The sequence below is a fragment of the Trichoplusia ni genome, chromosome 18 (assembly GCF_003590095.1).
Source record: "Trichoplusia ni isolate ovarian cell line Hi5 chromosome 18, tn1, whole genome shotgun sequence".
NCBI lineage: Eukaryota > Metazoa > Arthropoda > Insecta > Lepidoptera > Noctuidae > Trichoplusia > Trichoplusia ni.
Window position 1 is genome coordinate 2,810,175 of NC_039495.1, and position 16,680 is coordinate 2,826,854.

General features: G+C 35.0%; 3 protein-coding genes across 3 annotated transcripts in view; 1 reads left to right on the forward strand and 2 right to left on the reverse strand.

Moving 5' to 3' along the window:
- Positions 1-4,440, reverse strand: part of LOC113502744 (nuclear pore complex protein Nup88) — an 87,724-nt gene extending 83,284 nt beyond the window's left edge. The window contains exon 1 of the mRNA XM_026884397.1: positions 4,153-4,440. Coding sequence (XP_026740198.1) covers positions 4,153-4,362 — 210 coding nt within the window. The 5' untranslated portion in view covers positions 4,363-4,440. The remainder of the gene's footprint in view (positions 1-4,152) is intronic.
- An 8,606-nt stretch (positions 4,441-13,046) lies between these two features.
- Positions 13,047-14,036, forward strand: LOC113502777 (3-oxoacyl-[acyl-carrier-protein] reductase FabG-like). Its single transcript, XM_026884463.1, has one exon. It carries the CDS (start codon positions 13,092-13,094, stop codon positions 13,845-13,847), a length of 756 nt encoding a protein of 251 aa, XP_026740264.1. The 5' UTR covers positions 13,047-13,091; the 3' UTR covers positions 13,848-14,036.
- A 1,457-nt stretch (positions 14,037-15,493) lies between these two features.
- LOC113502778 (3-oxoacyl-[acyl-carrier-protein] reductase FabG-like) lies at positions 15,494-16,410 on the reverse strand. The gene has a single exon (XM_026884464.1). The coding sequence runs from the start codon at positions 16,369-16,371 to the stop codon at positions 15,628-15,630; it is 744 nt and encodes a 247-aa protein (XP_026740265.1). The 5' UTR covers positions 16,372-16,410; the 3' UTR covers positions 15,494-15,627.
- Between the last annotated feature and the right edge of the window lie 270 nt (positions 16,411-16,680).

Below are 16,680 nucleotides of genomic sequence, written 5' to 3' on the forward strand. Positions count from 1 at the left end.
GATTTCGTATGATAGAAAAATGCTTAACAGATTTGTATCGTGTTATTTTTTGTGCTATGTATAACGGTCTGGAAGTCCTCTACTTAAACGTAAAAAAAGCCCCTTAAAGAAACGTGTCGACTTATTTGCAGGAATATGAAATAAGTAATCTCTTCAGTGATTTTGTCCATGCAGACGACAAAAGAAACCATCACGAATTTACTTTGAAGTGGTTCTATGATAGCAATATGTGGTATCTTCGTCGCTTATTCTCAAACCTTACGCCTGCCTCTCAATTGCCACACGGGCCTCCGGAGCCTCAAGATATACGCCGAAGGGTACCACTCTTTGGTCGTGTGTTTACAGGCCGATGCTATCGCGTAATTGTGACAATATTTGCTTTACACATTTATGTATGGAAGGCGGGTCAAGTTAATTGTTCCGCCCAGGTGTAGTGCCCTCGAAATTACCTATTGAGTAACTGATTAAATCGAAGGTCTAAGTGGGTCACTTAGGATGGTTTTAATTAAATTGTTACACGATTCACTCTGCCTGGACTTTAGGTGGACCCTTTATATAAGTCCAATTATTAATCTTGTTTACGATATTTCGAAAGGCTATTGTGAAGAAAGGTTAAATACTTGAGTTTTATATAAATGTTTATGTTTAAGAGAGTGAGAATAGGAAAGGCAAAAAACTTCCGCTTTTTAACTCTAAAAATTAAACACTTCTTTCATTTTCAATAACGTGACGGGGTCACGTTTTATATAACAATTAATTCATGCGAATTAGAAACCGAGGCGTATTTACAAAGTGAAGGAAGCCAATGCAAGAATCTCTTTTTATGTAGAAATAAAGCCGAAAGAAAACAATGTAACAATACATCCGAACACCTCACAAAATAAAACTTAGTTTGGCAACCATAAACATCTACTTATAAACGACAAAGGGGTAGCAAGTAGCAACAGAGAATCTATATCCGCCCTAAACGACACACAAATACCAACCCGTAACGGAACATTCTCGGCGATTTAAGACCGTCTTGGCTCGGAACCAAGGTGAAAAGTACACCTAAGTTCAGATTAACAATCGGGCAGGGCAAAGGGCTGCTCGGACCGAAGGACCGGATCCTCAACAATAAATCCGGGCAGAAAGACCATGGCAGTAAAGCTATGTAGGGATGTAAACGTATACTTATGCGATGTGACACATGGTTCTTAGTCTGGGATTTAGTGTTTTCTCAAAAAGGTCTCTTTATAATCTTCAAGTTTTACGAAATTAAATATTTATAGCCAAAATCGGATAATGAGTAACTCTCCCATTTTTTTGCCCTTCATAGTTTGACTTTTCTTTTCAGAAAAAATGTTCTAAAGAAAACTTAATTCAGATAAAACGTGTTCTAAGTTTGTCCAACATCCCAATACACCAAAATGTGCAACAAAAGTCTCACATGAAAGCAATATAACACTAATCAAATGGACCTAATCTAGCCTCCACTAAATTTCGGGCACTTTGGTCACTATAAATCGGCCAATGAGATGTAGTGATTTAATCGGAAACCTCAGGGTCCCTCAGGAAGCCCATTAAATCGTATGGTCAGAGGATAATTAATTCTGTGGTAACGTTTCAAGTGAGATTAATAGCGGTCGGATCGAGAGCTCTTTTCAATGGGCATTTGTAACATGTTTATTGTTTTGTTTTGCTATTCATCAATTTGGGTAATTGATTTTCGTGGTTGTTGTTGTATGTAGTTTTCTTTAGAACTTTGCTAAGTGTTTTTGTATGAAATGAAGATTTTTAGACGTTTTTACCAGGTTCTCCTGGCAGATTTTACATATAATTTTGCCTAATATAGTTCGAGTTGTGGGCGAATTTAAAACTATTGAGTTTTAAGATGCATTTGGAATAGGTTTCAACAGTTTTTGTAGTAAAAGAGACCTGATTAAAAAAATTATGCCCGAACGATAGTTCATATTCGTTAAGTAGCTATAATTTGATTTAGACTTTTTCGTAAAATAGGACTTGGTCAGTTTTGATGCCTGAGTGTGATTAGGTAGGTACCTACTTGGCAAATGTTTTGAAATTAAATTTGCTTCTTATCAAGCGCCTCCCAAGACCCGTCACTTTAATAGTATTTTACATGAAGGACATCACGACAGTTTTATGGCTTATTTGATTGGGTATGATGGTTTAGAATGACGGGAGTGGTTCATCTGAAGGTAAGCGCGCGCGAGGTGCGGAGCTTTTATTACCAGTCAAACGAAAAGTATAAAAATTGGTCAAGGACGAATCAGATCCGCTATAGAGACAAATCGGCTGGGTAATCGATTTAAGGGAGGAAACCCAACAAATATATTATTAACCGTAGCGATAATTGCTTAACCTTGATTCTTATTTTATTTAGTTTTCGATGTCGTCCTAAAATGACCAAAAACCGTGTGTTTTTTGCACTGTCACCAAAATAACGTGTGAATGAAAAATTTTACTCCTACGATTTTGGAATCGAATTTTATAGGTACCTTCATGAAATTGGTTTACAAGTTTACATTTGTGTAAACAGCATAATGTAACGAAATGAAATAATTTATGAATGCTGAATGCTGAATGCTTGAATTAGCAGTTACTTACTAACCTGAGATTAGTTCCTAACCTGAGAAGAAATGTTGAAGCAAACTCAGGGTAGAATTTTAACCCAGCCATTTTGAATATAAAATTCAATAATTTGAAATTTAGGTGCATGACTTCAAAAATGCACTTTGAGGTACCAACAACAGTCTTTATTTGTGATGATAATATCTCCTTAACTCCAAAAAAGTGATGCAAACTCACAAACTAGCACAAGAATGTTTGTGGATTCATATCAGTGATATCCAATTATTATTTTTTGTTTTAATTTATTGGGTATCATATAACACTGAATGCAATTAAGGCATAAACAAAACCTCATAATTTAAAAATAATCAATAAAATAAAAAATAAGCCGATCATTCATGTAACTTAAAGATATCAGTCCATTAAACATACATTCATGTTATTTCAATTTAATCCCAATACAACCTACTCAAAGTTCAAAATACAAAACACATATTGAGTTAAATTGTTACCTCGGAAAGTATTCTTTCATCTCGCAGAATCACTTTAAAGTTGTGTGCTAGTTGGACTTGCAACACTGAGGGTAGGCATATAATTTAGCAAATGTTAAGAAAAGAAATAAGTTAGGTACCAATAAAAACAACAAATTTATCACAGTAGCAACCTTTGCTTAAATTAAACCTTATTTTTAGTATTGGTTGTTATACATGATATAAAAATACTTCATCTGTAAATTTTAACTGTCTAGCTATAATGGTCGCTAAGATGTCCGGTGACAAGAGGTCTAGTGACCGACAGACACCAGTCTCTATAACAGGGTTCCATTTATACACTTATGAATCCGCAAATGTGACCTAGAATATCAAATATATCAGCCATTTATTACTACTTTACTGATCTTTTTATTTGACTTAATAGTACTAAATTAATTTATTTCATGCAGCTCTGAACCAACCCTGTTAACATTACAACTTAATATTAAACATATCCACATAGTTACAGTGTTTACAGATAATTTATTTAAATAAGAATAATATTGATTTTGTTATATGTGGCTGGTATTAAAAAGGAGTTCTATAATATTGAAACTTAGGACACTGTTGTGAACAATAATTGCCTGAAAAGCAAATAATACATCTTTAACTAAAAAGGGGTTTCATAAAATTATAACCGGGGACTGGCTATGTGATAAGGACAGTTAATAGATTATTGGTAAACTAGTTACAAGCTTCATATACCTTAGAAATGTTACAAAGGTCTTATAGAATATACAGTAAATGGTCTATGAAGCATGGACCATAATGTAGAAAGGTTTATGTTCATGAGAATTCAAGTAACAACATCTATTGGTAATCAGACTAAAAATAATCGTTTACATATATCAACAGGCCAAGGAATTTAAAAGGTGTAACACATTACCGCTTAAGATATTGAAAACAGCATTAAAATCATTGTTAATATGTCCTAAAAGAATTCATAACAAGAAAACATAACCTCAAAATGTTAAAGACAAATAATGTCATGCCGGCGGCTAAAAGTAACATAAACGACAGAAATAAGTACATATAAGTGTTAAATTACCTGATATGGGGTTTCATCTCCATGCTCTTCCAATTGCTTCAAGTTTAAACACAGCAAACAGTTTTCATTAGGGCTCCAAATATAGAAAACATCGTCCTTCAGTTCGATCAAATTACGCAACTTTCCACTAGGATTTTCACTAAAACTGTCATTTAGATCGGTGAATATTTTGTGGTTTGGTAATTTAGTTTCGTACAAACGGGTATCCATCGTTAAATAATGAAAATAAAATCTTGTTTTGACTAACGACAATTTCACAACTTAACTTTGACAGTTCATGTCGCGGTATTTTGGTACGTTTCGTTTCTGCAGAAATCATCTATGCTAACTCGTTTCGTTTTTTTAAATACAAATTGGCGGTAAAAGTTTTAAAACTTTTCAAGTTTGTAAGTCATATTGAAATAACAGTCATATAGTAAGGGATTCTAAATAATGAAATATTTAATTACGGTGTTAAATAATATTTAGCTTTGTCGATATTAATAAAAAAATGACTTCCAATTTTGTAAAAATGAATAATTAAGAGACTGTAATAATGTAACTAATCTACATACTTGTTATTTCCACACTAATATTTTGATTATCAAATTGACGTAAGGGTAAATTTTAATGTAAGTAAGCTAAATATAGGTAATACAAAACTAAGTATTCTTTCCTATATTTTTTGAGAAAGAATCATGCATAATAATATTATTAAGTAATGGAAAAACTAAGCATAAAAGTACTTAATAGTGAATAGATGTATGCATGTATTAAATACTTTCTGATTCATATTCTTACAAAAAGTAACGATTAATTTTAAAACACAAACATTAATTTCCTTGACAATCTAAAAAACAATTCAAAGTAATCATAAATTATGATTATTCATCGTAACAATTGAGCGAGTAGGCTCAAATGAAAACATAACACTCTCAGGTAACTGATTGTACCCACACATACACAACTGTATATCACTTTGATTCGCAATGGTATCACGTAATTTCATCTCCCTGAGCGCAGCCCATGCTTTCTTATAAATAAAACAGCATATAGGAGGCGATAAATTCCATTCTAGAAGATTTCGTACGTGAATTTTCGTTGTGTAATTTAATATTTTGTATGGTTTAAAGGTTCGTGAATTGCTGTTGGCATTGAATGAGTGGGAGCCGTTAGTCGAATTGCGATTATGAATTCGCTTTGTTGTTTTGAGTGCATCCTTTTGTTTGTTTGTTTTTGTATGTATTTGTTGAATGCGAAAGCCTTATTGATTGGTAAGGCGAAAGTAATGCTCTTAGCAAATACCTGCAAGAAGCAATTGAGGACAAAATCTTTAGATTTTCTACAAGTTTGCTTCTCATGTCTGAAGAAAAAATCTATTATATTTTTTTTCAGTTAAATTCTCTGTTCTTCATACTTATGCTTACAAAAATAATAACACCTATAGAGCTTTAAAGCAATGGAAAATATTATATTAAATACAGTTTCTGAAAACAAAGAGTAGAGCATTTCTTTCGTAACTACTTCACTAATTATTCAATACATGCTCACTAAATCCGCACTTTAACCTGTACAGATTATCCTACGATCTATCAACGAATAGTTACGGCTTCGGTAATCATTTGAAAAAAATAGGTAGTAGCTACAGTATCATGTATTGCATTCTCCAAAAAAGAACAACTTACATCTTCAAAACATCACCTTTTCCATTCTCGGAACAATTCCGCGGAACAAAGATCAATGTCGCAGTCACTGTTTGAATAAATAATAATAAGAAACGAGTGGTCGCGATGCGTATTGATAAATTTACTAGAACTCTCACATGGTATTAAAGGGTGGCGAATATGGGAACGTTGCCTCCCTCCCCTATTATTATGCTGGGCAGGTTGTTACTACGTAGGGTTGCTGTTTATAGCTTTTAAATGGGTCAATATCATACGGAACAATATTTTTATAGCTTTTCAATTGTTACCGGTGATTTGGGGTTGAGAAATATGGTTTTTATGCGGAACTTTGTGTGAAACAATTTTGGAGATAAAAAAGTTTATAGCAGGTTTCATATAGGCTTGCTAAACTTAACAGAGAAGGTTTGATTGGTTTTGGTATAGGTAAAGATGTTGACGATAAAAAAGAACCGACTGATGGTAAGATAACAATATAGAAAGCTTCATAAATCGTGATTTTTAAATCGACGCCTGACTAAAAACTAACATTACAATTTACAACAAAAATACTATTAAAAGTTCTTCAGGCGTGTCTCACAACTACTTCACCGCATTATAATTTCCTTTCAGAAACAAAGATATTTATTTTATAACGGACAGCCCTGCAAGTCCACCGGGAGAACGCCGATGACTTGTCATTAATAACGACAGTAGAAATGTATCAAAAGGTGACGCGTCTGTCTGTCTCGGCCCTTATTTATGATACGAGGCGAGCAATATTTATTCGCGTCTATATGCCGCGGGCATTAGTCGTGACGGACGTGCCTTGTTTTAGATATGGGTTCAAGGTGGCTTAAGTTTAAGATGTGTTCTCGTGTAATTATTATCAAGTCTGTATTTTAGACAAGATAGGCTGAGTAGTTAAGTAGTTTAGGTGATCGATGTAATAATATTATTGCTTATACGCTTTGAATGTTTTTAGTATCTTCGTGTAATGGTCATTAAATTGTAAAGCAGAGATTTTCTTACAGAAACGGGGAGGCTTTCGCCCACACGTGGAGTCTAAAGCAGGATGTCTAAAAAGTTAGTATCCTTGACATTGTTAGAGGCATATCTCTGTAGTTTTTTAATGTTACATTATATGCTAATTTATTTTTGGTTTTCTGCTTATTAAGCTATTGAAGTTTGACAAACATGACTGCATTAAAGAACAGTATTTACTATAATATATGGGTATCAACATACATATATGCCACAGCATAGGTACTAAGCTTCAAATCAACGCCCATACAATTCGGCATATTGTAGTACTAGCTGTTGCCCGCGACTTCGTCCGCGTGGTTAGAAGAAAAGTTATATGTATACCTGCCCTGTTTTTTCCACATTTTCCATTGTGTCTTTGCTCCTTTTAGTCACAGCGTGATGTTATATAGCCTATAGCCTTCCTTGATAAATGGTCTAGTCAACACAAAAAGATTTTTTCAATTCGAACCAGTAGTTTCTGAGATTAGCGCGTTCAAACAAACAAACTCTTCAGCTTTATATATTAGTATAGATTAGGTTATTTTAAACTCTTCAAATAGTAGGTACTCTTGCTTTTGTAGTGAGACGGCCTACTAGACCTTGAATAGCATCATGTCAATTGCACAAAGGCAGTGGTCAAAAACGTGGTAGATTAAGTGACCATTGACATGCAGTGCGATAGAAAGTAGTTGAAAAACAAAAAGTTCTATTTCGAACGAAAACTTGATACTTCATTTCAAATCTGTTAACAATCAGGTATTCCACATTAAAATAAAGTAAATCGCCGGCTAAACCTGAAACGCCGTCGAGTGCCACTTCCATCTTCTCCTTTAATCCATATACAAGTTTCTGTCACGTACAAAATATGGGTATACAATTTACACAATATCGTCATATGTCAGATGTGTCAGAAACCCTCGAGAGCATCAGCAACCCCAATTACCGTTAGAATTGTTTCACAGCAAACTATCTATTACTTTTCTACGCCATCTTGGGAATTGGGACGGCGTTGTGTGATAAAAAATTGTTTGTCGCGACTGTCGTGTGCGTCGCATACGTCGTATTTGTCGTGTTTGTCGTGTTTATTCGTCTTGGGGTAGCGTTGTTGGTAATTATTATGATTGATCTAACTGTGCGTATTGGATTACTGTGGTGTGAGCTGAATAATCAATATGAGGTAATGGACATTTTGCTCGTAATGGTAGATAGTGTTCACGATCTGTAACTGATCTTATTCTTGGTACTTTAGCCTTTTAGGAAATGAAACCAACTTCTCTTTTTTGGAGTTGGTTAAAAAGCGAAGATGCTTTATTCCACATATGTTTATGATTAACTTTTGAGTGGTGGTACCGATATTATATAGGTTGTAATAAAATATTGTCTATTTCCTAGTCTAAAGTGCCAGTCTATGTTATCATTATGAACATGTAGTTGTTCACGGTGTAGAAATATGATTATTACTCACTTAGTATTGTTCATACTATAGTATAATATTCATATATATCTCGGAATAGATGCTGTCAGTGGATGTTATTTTTCTTTTCGAACACAAGTACTAAATAGACGTACGACTAAGAATGTAATATCTTTTAATTGATCTATCTTTTAGTAGGTAGGTACTGTACTAAGACGATCTAAAGGTCTAAGTATATGAGACTTAGGTACAGGAGAATTAGGTGGAGGGCACACTACGGAACCAATACAGTCCGCCTATAAATCCGGCGGGACGTCCGAAACACTTCAGCTGTCTTAACCGCGTGTGCCCGTACACTAGGTGCTCCTTAGATTATCGGAATGTGGATAAGAAGTATTCATTTTAATGTAGTGGCTTCTAGTAACCTCACTTTTAATATTCTTGGGTCTATGCCGAAGTTTTCTTTTTCAAAAGTGATGAGGTATAATGACCTAGTTCCAGAATAAAAAAAATAAAAAATGGCTTATCTTTGAAAAGCTACAAATAAATATTTAATCATTATTTCAATATTAACTTCGTTTTCGGCATTCAGAAGTAATAGAGAATAAAAAAATGTTCATTCATGCATAGTACAACTTACAAGTTTAGATAAACTTTAAAAACGTAATAAAAATATATTATTTCAGAATCGTCCAAAGAGTCTAATTTCGCTTAGGATGCATACAAGAAATAGAAACCGATGGTCTAATAAAAAAAAGTATGTATAGGTACTCATAACCTTATCCAGTATTATTATAATTTAAGATGTACCAGCCATATGTTAGCCAAGAAAGGGTTGAGCAAGTGCTACCTGTGGGGGTTGGGCGTGGGGTGAAAGGGGTTGAGGGGGTTGGGGGGCAGGATTTACACCCCTCATTTGTTTGCGATGACCCCCGAGCACTATCTTCTTAGTCTTGGTATCGTCTTGGCTAAGCGTCGCTACATTATTATGTTTTTGGTGCTTTTCTCTTCGTTGTGTGTACCTGTATAGAGATTTTGGATCAGATTTTCTTTTTTACTTACAAGCTTTTGCCGTTGTGTGGTTGTCGATCTTTAATTAAATGGTGCAAGTTAAACTTGATCTTGAGTTGTTTAAAGCATATGTTTATTGAGTGACATTGGATATTTTGATATGATACAGAGCAGTGCTGGAGCTGGAAGGTGGCCCTAATAAACACACGTAATTTGATCCCAAATAAAAATAACAATTTAAAAGTTTGTTTCTTTATTTTAAACGTTTTAACCTATAATAAAATATTGTAAGATATTTCGCATGATGTGACATTGCAAAGTTGTGATAACGGGTCTTGCTTGTTTGAGAGAAAGAAATTTAATAAAATTTCACTACTGAAAACGACAGGTACACATGACGTCCCGTAAGTAGTTTGTTCCATACTGAAGTTTGAAGCTGGTCTAAGAAGCTCCAAAAATACGAAACCACGTCATCGAGATTGAGCTCGCTTCGAATTGTGTGACGAGTATCTACATTGATCACAAGAAAGAAAGTTTTAAATGATGTAACGGTTTACTCACGCGTATTTATCGGGGTAGCCCGACTAGTTTCGGACCCAACCGGAGTCCTTAATCATGACCAGACGCGGCGGGATCGCGAGTCGAACCCCCGATAAATACGCGTGAGTAAACCGTTACATCATTTAATAATGAATCAGTCTCACGATAGTTATTATAAAAAGAAAGTTTTGTTTATATTTTATTAATTTTCCTATTAACGAGTGTTAATTCTTTCACGTTAATTTATTTTGTTTTGTAATCCGTGTCCATTTCTACTTGAAAAACTATAAATGTAATGTAGGTGTAAGGTTAAGACTCCTCTCTTCCTAATCAAGGAATAATTCAGGATGGTTTCCCTCGTAATTGTACTTCAATCTTTAATGGTGTTCGATTATACTAATGTTAATTGTATGTAATTATATTAACGTGTATAAATCTCATTATCGTAATTACGTAATTCAATGTGGGGAAAAACGTTTTTCTTTAAAAAAACAGGACAGCATCAAAATTATAATTAAACTTACACGTGAATACTTGTTTTTTTTGGGTTACTTTTTTGCTTCGTTAAGTTTTTGTTATCATTTTTGTTTTTGAATCACACGCTAACGACGAACGCTTGCCTTATTAGGGAACTCCAAAAATCGTGCACAATGGAGCAGTGACCTCTACTTAACATTAATCCAGCTGTTTAAGAGGCCTATCGTCTCCTTTTATAACAAAATTGTTGTCATTGTGAAAGAGAGATCGCTCTACACTGAGTGTAGCGCCATCTCACTTCTTCGACTGCTAGTGTTATTTGACCACCATCAGGCCACCATCTAACAAAAAGGAGTGTTCCAGTTGTGGTCTATGGATGAAAACTTCGACTGCAAGGAAAGCCGAGTGGTTGAAGTCACCATGACAAACACAATGATCGATGTGTCGCTGATTCCATCCCCGCGTAGCGCTTACATGAATGCTCACTCCGAGTCTGGGTGTCTTTGTTTTTGTGACTATGATGTTTGTAAAGCCCCCAGCGACAATGGTATGAAATTCCTTTACATGGCAGACGTTTTTTAAACGAAAAAAAAAGAGAAAGAAAGAGTTGCTCTTCAATAAGTTTCTAGTCCTCAACACCTCAAACTGACATTTAAAAGACACGTTTCAAATCATAAATAACATCTCTCATAAAACCCCTTATAATTACGACCGCCATCTTGTCTTCCGACGTGAAACGTTCACTTTACATCGCCTCCTTAATATTAAGTCCACTGGCAATATTTACGCCTGTTATTATCGCTACAACGGCAACACGACCACTTACGTTAACGTCTTTTTAGCAGATTGGAGGCTCTTAGCTGTTTTGATGCAAGTTTGGGTAATGACCGAACTAAGTGTAGTTTCGAAGATTTTTATGTTGTTGATGTAAATTTTCTGGGTGGCGTTGTTTAAGGGATATTTTGAGACTATGAGAAAGTATGTGTTTGTGTGTATGTGTTGGCTTTTTCTTCTTAACCGGGCTTTTTTCGGAGTTGATATCATCAAACGATTTCTTCTGATTTCTTGTTTGGGTTGTGCGGAAGAGAGTGTCGTCGTTGACGTCTACTAAAACCCACCCATGTTCCTGCCTTTCCCCTTTGAGTACCAACCCACGGTACAGTTTTGGACAAGCTTAGCTCGTACCTAGATTTAACATATAGGCAACTTTGTCTAACGTCGTTTACTTAGGGTAATGTTTTAGCAGCTATGGCATAGAACTAGTTAACTGAAACTGCAAGCAACAGCTAGTTGTATAATGTGTAAATGTCAATAGATGCGAATGATCTGCGTCGTTTGAAGACTTAATTACTCCTAAATATCACCCCTCTATATAGCGTTAATACGGTGATTATGCTTAATCATTTATAGAAGTTTGAAGAATATAATACTTTAATATGTTGCTATGTCACTTTAAGTAGATACTTTAATACATACTTTTTCAGATGCTAACTGCCGAAACTGATTTAATTCTGTTCCTACATTGAATTTCCTTGTTCTATAAAATCAAGCCAAGATGAAGTAGCGATCAGCAAAAATATTTTTTTCACGTAGGCCATTTTTCAGGCTCGTTTGAAACGTTACTATGACTCTACTTGATTATTGAGGAGTATTTCCAGCTCGTGCCACTGCACAAGAAACGGAATCCGCCCTTCTCTTTTAATTTTAGGTCATGAAAAGATTTTTTCCATAATAGGTTTGCTGAAAATAAAGATTATCCTTCATACGTGGTGAAAACACCGGGGTTCTGTACAAATATGCATCCAAAAAACATCTTTTTTTTCTGTAGTTGCAACAATATACCTAATCTGTGAATTCTAAATGCCTTGCTATCATGATTAGGTGACATATAGTTACGTTACTCTATTATTTCCTTTAGCTTACGGAATTCTAAAAAAAGACAAGTCATCAATAATTATAGTCATCCTGCACCTGCATGTGAGGTCAATTAAACGGTCGCAGTTATCTATAATGAATTAGTCCTTGACTACACAATGCATGTAGATAATTTACTATGTAATTTACTAAGTGTAACGTACGTATCTTATTCTGAACTAGATTTTCACACGGCTTCGCCCGTGACGGTATCGGACGGGTAATATTTTTGATACAATAATAGCTGCAAAAATATAACTGTTCTAATGATCAATAAAAAAAACCTTTATGGTAATTTAAGATATCATCTCATTTTACGCAGAATTTCATCAAAATAAGCTATCCCGTTTCTCTAGAATAACGTTAGAAAATGACATAATCATAAGTTTTCTACTTTAGATGTGTGAGTGTCATAGAACTACGTATTTTCACGCGGTGTTGTGAGTAGGTAACCCTTATCCTCAGCATATAATATGTAGCAGCAACGTTATGTAAATAAATCTTGATTTGTGTGTCATTGTCACACAAATAAAAACTTTCAATAAAATAATCGCTGTCAAAGACACACATTTACAGCGTCACGTGCACCTATGAGCTGAAATAACTGTAACTAATTAAAAGTTATGCACTGAAAGTCTTACATCTAGACAAATCAATATTTTTATATCGATAAAACCTGATAAAATCCAGTTTCATTGTTTTTTAAGCAAATTGCAAACACAAAACAATAAAGTATCTTCACTCATCACCCATCTTCACGTATCAAACTCCAACTTACTTACATAGTATTTATTTATCTATACATCAAAAGACGAGTTTACAAGTTCAACGTGACTCGGGTCACTACGTATTTAAATACCCGTTTGCGGCAAGAGACCTACAATACGTAATTTGTCGTAGAACACATCACACACAGCATGTCTTTCAAGAATAAAGTGGTCGTGATAACTGGTGGCAGCGCCGGCATCGGAGCTACCACAGCCGTACGATTCGCCAAAGAAGGAGCCAATATTGCCATCGTAGGAAGAAACGAAGCAAGGCTTCGAGAAGTTTGTCAAAAATGTGAAAAATTTGGAGTGAAAACACTCGCTATCAAAGCTGACATGTCTAAAGATGAAGAAGTGAAGACAATTGTTCAAAAAGTAATTGAAAAATTTGGAAAATTAGATGTCCTAGTGAACAATGCTGCTATATACAAAAATGCTACGCTTGCAAGTCCTGACTTACTCCAAATTTACGATCAGGTACTGACTGTAAATCTTAGAGCAGTGATCCACTTGACGAGTCTAGCTGCACCCCACTTGGTTTCAACAAAAGGGAATATTATCAACATATCCAGTGTGCTTGGTAAGACGTGCCTTCAGAACCCTTTATTCATGGTGTACGGTGCTTCCAAGGCAGCTCTGGACCTGTTCACCAAAAGTGCGGCCTTAGAACTTGGAGCTTCAGGAGTCCGTGTGAATACCGTGGTTCCTGGACCAGTGAGCACTGAAATGCTGGCAAGTATAGACAAGGAGAAAACAGAAGATGATTATAAGAGTATCACGTTACTGGACAGAGTATCGGACCCTGAGGAAATAGCTGATGTGATCAAGTTCCTAGCAAGTGATCAAGCGAAAGGAATCACAGGTGGATACTACACGGTAGATAACGGTATTCTCGTCAAATTTTAATCGAATTTTATTGTTACTGCAAAAATCGAGTCAGTGTTTTTGGACAATTAAGTGGTAATTAATTTAACATTAAGTGATTGATCTATGAAATTAACTTGTTAATGTCAGTTTGCATTTTTTACATACTCACGTATTTAATTTTGTTTAACAAGTCTTGTGTATACAACTAGTAAAAAACATTTTGAACTCGCTCATTTTTTCATCAGCACAAAAAGATGTAAAACCTTTTTGAAAATCGACGATAATTAGCTAGCCTAATTCAAGTAAGTTTTTATCGACATGAGAAATTTAACAAAACTTGTTTTTAGGGTTATTATTTTACATATTATATACATATTATATTTTAAACAAGGATTGAACTCCTTAGTGAAGCAGCAGTTTTATTCAAAAAGAAAACAGAAATACTACGGAATATGGAATCCTCCGCACGGATGTTTGACTGGCACTTGGTCAATTTTTTTGTACATCATAAAACAAATTGATTACAGAACCAGTTTACCATTTAGACCTTGACAATCGATATGTCGGATTAAAAATAATCCAAATAAATTAACATATACGAATGTGATTAAGTTATCCGCTTAATTTATACGTGACTTAAGCATTTGTTTGACCATCGATACTGACAAATAAATATAGTAACTATTTAGATACGACTTCGCAAACATTACTAATGATGATGAATTTCTGTTGTCGCTATAACAATAAATACTAAAAGTAAAGATCGAGGTTAAGCAACGTTACTGGCGGTAATTTTTGGATAGGTGACAAATAAATTTGAGAGAGAAAGAACCCTTTGGAAAAGAGGGTTGGATGTATTTACATTTCACTCATCCCGGGTTGGATGTATTTACGTTTTTATTAGTTTATACTTTGTAACCTTTGTAGTTTCGGATACGATGCGCACTTCACTGGTTTTTCAAAAAACCATAGTTAAAATACTGTGTAGGTTTTAAATTACGTTTCTTATTGCAACATAAGTATTTCCTGGTTTGATATACTATATCTGTCTATGTTTTATCATCGTTGAGATAACATAATCATAGTGTATTATCTAACACTCGCATCATAAAAAAAATTGAAAATATTTATCAGCACAGCCTACTTGTTTTGACAGCACGTATAACCGAATGGTTGAGGTCATCACGCCAAATCCATTGTGCGCGTCGTGTCGCGGGTTCGATCAGCGCGGGGGTCAAATATTCGTATGATCAAATGCTTGTTCTGCGTTCGGGTGTCTCTGTTATTTGAATGTTTGTGAAAATCCTTGTGTTTCGGGGAAAACACAAGGACTAAATCTTTACTGCGGGGGTCGTTTTTCTTTAAATTACATGATATTGTAAGTAATAAGAATGTAGCCTAGGTAAGTGTACTTCGCAAGATGGGATAAAGAATATTATTATTTTTTTGACAAAAAGAAAAATGTGTTCCTTCAATCTTGAAGTTGTGTTTAAATTTATCTTGTGAATCCTTAGTGTTAGTAAGCAGTATTACAGTTCCTAAAACGATGCCGTTTACTGTGTACTTATCACACTTCCAAAATATGAATACACAATTCGAAAGTAGGGATTAAATAAAAAATGTTATACACTTAACACTGTATTTTATTTACAAAAATTTCAAGCTTTTCAAGTAAAACAACTTCCTATTAATTTAAATATTATTGAATTATTTACAAACATAAAAATATACACTTATAGCTTATTGATGACTCATGCCATCCATAAGTAACTCACACACAACGCTGGACAATGCACATAATATTTATATTAGGCTTAGTTTAGAATTTTATAGTTACACCATTGTCAACGGAGTAGTATGCTCCAGTAACACCCTTAGCCTTATCACTGGCGAGGAACATAATCACATCAGCTACTTCTTCAGGCTCTGACACTCGGTCCAACACTGTGATGCTCTTGTTCTCCTCTCCACCATTAGCATCCATCATATCAGTGCGGACGGGACCAGGAGACACAATGTTCACACGAACACCTTTTGGACCCAGTTCCAATGCACTCCCTTTGCTAAAATGATCCAAGGCAGCCTTCGAAAGACCGTAAATTGTAATAGCAGAATTTTGGATAAAAGTCTTGCTGGCTCCACTCGAAATGTTGATGATGTTACCTTTCGTCTTTTCTAAGTATGGCGCCGCGAGATTCGTCAGCTGGATCACGGCTCGCAGGTTCGTATTCATGATTTCGTCGTATGTTGAGAGTACTTCTGGCGCAGAAATTGGAACGGTCTTGAGAATGCCCGCGTTGTTGACAAGAACGTCTAATTTTCCAAATTTATCAACTGTTTTCTTAACGATGGTGCCGGCTTCGTTTTCTTTTGATACGTCTGCTTTGATGGGTAGTACTTTAACTCCGAGTTTCTCGCATTGCTGTGCAACTTCCTTCAGTTTAGCTTCATTTCTGCCTACGATGGCAACATTAGCGCCTTCCTTAGCGAACTCTACCGCGGTTACTGCACCGATGCCGGCACTGGCGCCAGTAATCAAAACAACTTTATTTTTGAAACTCATCTTAGTAGTGTGATGTATTCTACGGCTTGTAGTAGACTGAAGATTTACAGAAAACACTGCGGTATAAATAGGAAAACAGAAACAGTTCCACTTTAGATAAGGATAGCGTTATCAGAAAGAGATAAGTTTGAATATTCTGTAGTTCATTTAGGCCGCTCTTCCATGAAGTTATTATTCAATTAACATGACCTAATCATAAACAATAAAATGAACTTTTGTATTCTGATACAGACTATGGACTTTCTTGGCGGAAGTTGTACATCCTATCGGCAGATTGTCATATTTTTTTTGTCAGTATTGTTTATTGGT